The 5,461-nt window shown below is 41.1% G+C and overlaps 1 protein-coding gene across 5 annotated transcripts in view; it reads left to right on the forward strand.

Annotated features, from left to right (window-relative positions):
• Positions 1 to 5,461, forward strand: part of vps13d (vacuolar protein sorting 13 homolog D) — a 297,670-nt gene that overhangs the window by 213,811 nt on the left and 78,398 nt on the right. For all 5 annotated transcript variants that reach the window (XM_043675640.1, XM_043675641.1, XM_043675643.1 and 2 more), the window contains one exon: positions 3,096 to 3,230. In XM_043675640.1, the coding sequence (XP_043531575.1) occupies positions 3,096 to 3,230 (135 nt within the window). The remainder of the gene's footprint in view (positions 1 to 3,095; positions 3,231 to 5,461) is intronic.

A 5,461-nucleotide genomic window follows, 5' to 3' on the forward strand; every position in this document is an offset into this window, starting at 1 on the left:
CCCCATCCCTGGGCTTTTTTCCCCTCCATCCCCGGGCTTTTTTCCCCTCCATCCCCGGGCTTTTTTCCCCTCCATCCCCGGGCTTTTTTCCCCTCCATCCCCGGGCTTTTTCCAGCATCATCCACTACTTCTGCGGTTTTTCTCTTCCTTTTTCTTCTATGTTTGTCATCCCACACTTTGTATCTTGTCACAAGTTGTTGTATGATCACTGCTCTTTCTTTAGGAATTTATTACACAGTTACTCTCCTGGATGTGGATAGTTTTAGATTAGGATTCCCTACAGCATGGAAACAGGCCCTTTGACCCAACAAGTCCTCACCGACCCTCCAAAGAGTAACCCACCCAGACCCATTTCCTTCTGACTAATGCACCTAGCACTATGGGCAATTCAGCATGGCCAGTTCACCTAACCTGCACATCTTTGGACTGTGGGAGGAAACCGGAGCACCCGAAGGAAACCCACACAGAATGTGCAAACTCCACACAGACAGTCACCCAAGGTTGGAACCAAACCTGGGACCCTGGTGCTGTGATGCAGCGGTGCTGTGATGCAGCAGTGCTTACCACTGAGCCACCGTGCAGGTAAAAGAGGTTGAGGATATGGGTAGAATTGCACAAGAGATGGTGAATGTAATTCAGACCCTATATAAAAGCTATTCACTTAGCTTAATATTTTGTAATATTTGGATTTCATATTGCCATTTATGTGTAAATAATAAAACCTCATAGCGATTTGGATTATAGCATATATGGTGATAGCGCGAGTGTTTCACTGTAGTGCAGAAATAGACGCAATAAACCAAGCTGCTATGTTGTCACACAGCAGCAGTAAAAGGAGTGGGACAGTAGATGGATCAGTTTATATTGGCAATTTACACTATAAATATAAACTCACCTTATTTGAAAAAAATCAGTATTATTGAAAAATTGAGAACACTGAGCAAGGTTTTATCTGTTTGAAGATTGTGCAGATGTATTCTTAATATAGGTAGATTTCGGGCGTCTGTGAAAAATAAAAGGAAATCCAAGGCTTTTACTGGTTGTACACCTAATTCAGCTCCCGAAATTTCTCAACATGTCTTTCATACAATGGATTAGGTGCAGATGTAGTCACTGTAATGTAGACAAATACAGAAGTTATTTTCCTTTATAAACATTCCATGACGAGTAGTGAGGGCAGAAATTGTTTAAAAATACAGGGGGGATCCCCACTCTTCAAATAAGACTAAGTATTCTTTTGCACACACCTTAACTGTGGATATAGGTAGGTTGGAGTCTTGGTATGACATCTCAAACACATGACTTATACCCCATATATTGCAATAATTTACAGTGCTTCAGAAGAATGGTAGTCTAGGAAATATTTCCCTGTCCAAGAGTTGGACTTGACACTTTGTCCTAGATTTTTGTGCGGGCTCAGGAAGACCCAATGTCTGCACTTTCGTGCCTTCTGAAATGGACATCTGACCAATGTGTGACTTTGTTCAGGACCTTTGTCCTTTTTTGTTTACAGCAACTGGGTTTGCAGTGCATTTTGTGTGTTGGTTTGGAATGCTTGAAGGATTAGATTAGATTACTTACAGTGTGGAAACAGGCCCTTCGGCCCAACAAGTCCCCACCGACCCTCAGAAGAGCAACCCACCCAGACCCATTCCCCTACATTTACCCCTTCATTTGACACTACGGACAATTTAGCACGGCCAATTCACCTAACCTGCACATTTTTAGACTGCGGGAGGAAACCGGAGCACCCGGAGGAAACCCACGGAGAATGTGCAACTCCATACAGACAGACGCCTGAGGCGGGAATTGAACCCGCGTCTCTGGCGCTGTGAGACAGCAGTGCCACCCACGATGTGGATAGGCAGAGAAAAGTTGGCCAGAATATCCATTTGAGGTCTCCAAAATAGCAATGTTTTTTGTTAATGTTGTCTAAACCCTATCTCATGACTACACATTAACCCCCATGGTCACTCCCTCAGCTACTTGTTACCCTTATGCATCCTCCACAGCCACTCTCCTAGTATGCACTATGCACAGTCTTCACAGGTTATGTAACAGCAATTGAGTTAAAATCAAAACTAAACCACCAAAAATCTATTGGAACCCTGAGTCAAACACGATATCATTAGTAAGAAGGAGAAATATGCCAATGCAAAAAAAATCTAGTAAGTGCCTTTAAGTTTTATGGCCTCTTAAAAATTTCTGTCATTCTTGGATCAGTTGACCACATGTTAAGCTGAAATCATTGGAACATTTCAGTAGACAACATTGATTCGTGATGGTGCAATATTATAACAAAAGCTTCCAACTGCATCTTCTGAAACCAACAAGACAAAATAGTGGTCTATTTTCATTTTTAAACTTTCAAATAGCAGGATTATATTTAACAGTCAGAGCTGTCAAATGATTTAAATCATAACAAAACATGACAGTAGAGGCTGATATTTATAAAATATTCCTCATGCGTTATGACAGTATTTCCATTGGGGACAAAATCTGTAATACATATGAACAATTACACAGTTATGGTCAATGTGGAATATTATGGTCCATTTTCAGTTTAGCTTTACAGGACAGATCATTGTGATGAATTGCTGCATTAAAAATACGTGCTTTACAATACTAAATTTAAAAGTGTTATTTGAAGGTATCAATATATTTTACACTTGAATTCAGGAATTTTCTGAAATTTTCGTGAGGTTTCCCCTAGTGTTCATTAACTATCAAAACAGGTGTATGTTGTTGGGCTTCCAAAACCCAACATCCACAAATCATTTGTGGAAGGAAGCACAATTTTTCTGTGGTCTTCACAATGGGGTCCCTGCCTTTGGAAGACGTGCAAGTGAGATTTGCACCCAAACCTTGCTGACCAACCAAATGGCTACACAAAAATATTGAGTCGAGTCAGGAAGTTTGCTTTTTCGGCAATAAAGTGCAATGTTTACATCCTAATTTTTTTTTAACCTCCAGTGGGAAACAAAAGGTTATTCTCCTGACTTCCACTTGAAAAGTTAACTGCATTGACTATGAATCACTAGAACTCTCTTGCTGCAGTCGTGCAAGTATCAGTTTGATGTTTTTATTTGTTATAGGCTTTGAAGGGCATTTTGGGAATACGTCTGATTCGATTTGAGGACGCAGTTATTCACTTGGACCCATACACCAGAGTGCACCCATATGAGACACAGGAATTTATCATCAATGACATTCTCAAGCACTTTAAAGAGGTGAGAGTTGGAAAGGCCGGTAGAGTTGGTCAGATCTCTCTTGGTTTAAAAAAACAACTAAATTCATATTTTCTACTGTGTTCCCCTGATGATAATTCTGTCTAAGTAGTGATGCACGCAGATTAATGCATAACTGAGAATGATTAAAGCAACAATTGTAATGGATGTGGAGCAAGATTAAATGGCTAAAGGTTTACTAATTCTATTGTTACATTATGTACATAACTGGTGCAGACTGCAGAATGGTATCAGAAGTGTTTTATTTACTTCTGTCAACAGTGACATTTGTAATCACCCTGAGTTAGTTCTGAAGGACAAAAACTGAATTGGCAAAATTATGCATTAATATTTCAATATTGGATGAGTTTTTTTTGGGTAGTATAGTGTGGATTAACTCTATTAGACTGATGTTGTAGAATCCTTCTTCATAGAATCCCTATAGTATGGAAACAGGCCCTTCAGCCCAACAAGTCCACAGTGACCCTCCAAAGAGTAGCCCACCCAGACCCATTTCCCAACCATATTATCCTATGTTTACCCTTGACAAATGCACCTATCCTACATATCCTTGAATACTATCGGCAATTTAGCATGGCCAATTCACCTAACCTGTGCATTTTTGGATTGTGGGAGAAAACCGAAGCACCCGGAGGAAACCCACGCAGACACAGACACGCAGGCAGTCACCCAAGGCTAGAATTGAAGGCTAGAATTGAACACATGTCCCAGGTGTCGTGAGACAGCAGTGCTGACCATTGTGCCACCATGCATTCTTAGGTTGCATTACACCGTGCATTGATTACGTTGTATTCTAACCTACTCAAATTGCACTATTTGTGATTAAACATATAACCTGGTTCTCCAAACATCTGAGCTCCTGACCAGACTTTCATTTATGGTGCTAGATCTTGGGGGAGTGTTTAATGTGACCCAGTGGCCATTTATTAGCTCTCTTGGTTCTACTAGGCAGTACACTGGGTTCTTCTTATACCCTGGCTCACATCTTTTGACTTAACATGGGTCATGGGTTGGAACTAGGACATTCTTGGTCTCCATGGCTCAATAAAAGACAAGGTGGTGTGTGTACTAAATTATCTATTAGAAAAACATGTACTTTGCAACATCTAAGTAGCTGCTAGTAGTATATTAAATGTGCATAAATCGTCATTGTTAGTTTGCGACATCTTTGATTCTCCATTATCATCCTAATTTGAAATAAATAGATTCTTCCAATCTAAAGCAGTGTTCTATCTGTTAGCTATCCCTATCTGCACAACATGTCATTGTTCCAAATGGTAACCATTGGTGTAATTGTAATTACTCCTACCTCATGTGCAGTACTTGACAATTTTGTTCATGATACATGTTCTGTCTGTGTTTCTTGTGGTGTGGAGATAAAGGGCCAGAGGCCTGGGTTCAAGTCCTTACCTCTCCAAAAATATGTCTGAACAAGTTGATTAAAACAATTGTGTTCTCTGACCTCAATTGTTCAGATCAGTAACTTTTGTTGTAATTCAGGGGATAAGCATGGTTCAGCATGGGATCATGCAGACTATAAGCCTTTTAGAAATAGGATAGGTCAAAGTTTCAATTCCATAGTTCTAATAACTTAGGTATAGAGATGTACAGCATTGAAACAGACCCTTCGGTCCAACCTGTCCATGCCGACCAGATCTCCCAACCCAATCTAGTCCCACCTGCCAGCACCCGGCCCATACCCCTCCAAGCCCTTCCTATTCATATCTGAAAATGTGTTGCTGGAACAGCGCAGCAGGTCAGGCAGCATCCAGGGAACAGGAGAATCGACGTTTCGGGCATAAGCCCTTCTTCAGGAATGAGGAAAGTGTGTCCAGCAGGCTAAGATAAAAGGTAGGGAGGAGGGACTTGGGGGAGGGGCGTTGGAAATGCGATAGGTGGAAAGAGGTCAAGGTGAGGGTGATAGGTCAGAGTGGGGTGGGGGCGGAGAGGTCAGGAAGAAGATTGCAGGTTAGGAAGGAGGTGCTGAGTTTGAGGGATTTGACTGAGACAAGCTGGTGTTGGGGTTGCATTTGTCTGTGCGAAAATGAGAGATAATTACAGCTATAGCTCGGCAATTACATTTGGTGGAACCGCCATCAGACTCTTTGGAAATGGCGAGAATTCAATTTCAAATGAGGGACGTTGAACATGAGAAGGAATTGAAACAGTTTGAATTATGATGAAAAGTAGAAATAAAAAAAGGAAATGAAGAA

Source organism: Chiloscyllium plagiosum, chromosome 34 (assembly GCF_004010195.1).
Source record: "Chiloscyllium plagiosum isolate BGI_BamShark_2017 chromosome 34, ASM401019v2, whole genome shotgun sequence".
NCBI classification, from domain to species: Eukaryota; Metazoa; Chordata; class Chondrichthyes; order Orectolobiformes; family Hemiscylliidae; genus Chiloscyllium; species Chiloscyllium plagiosum.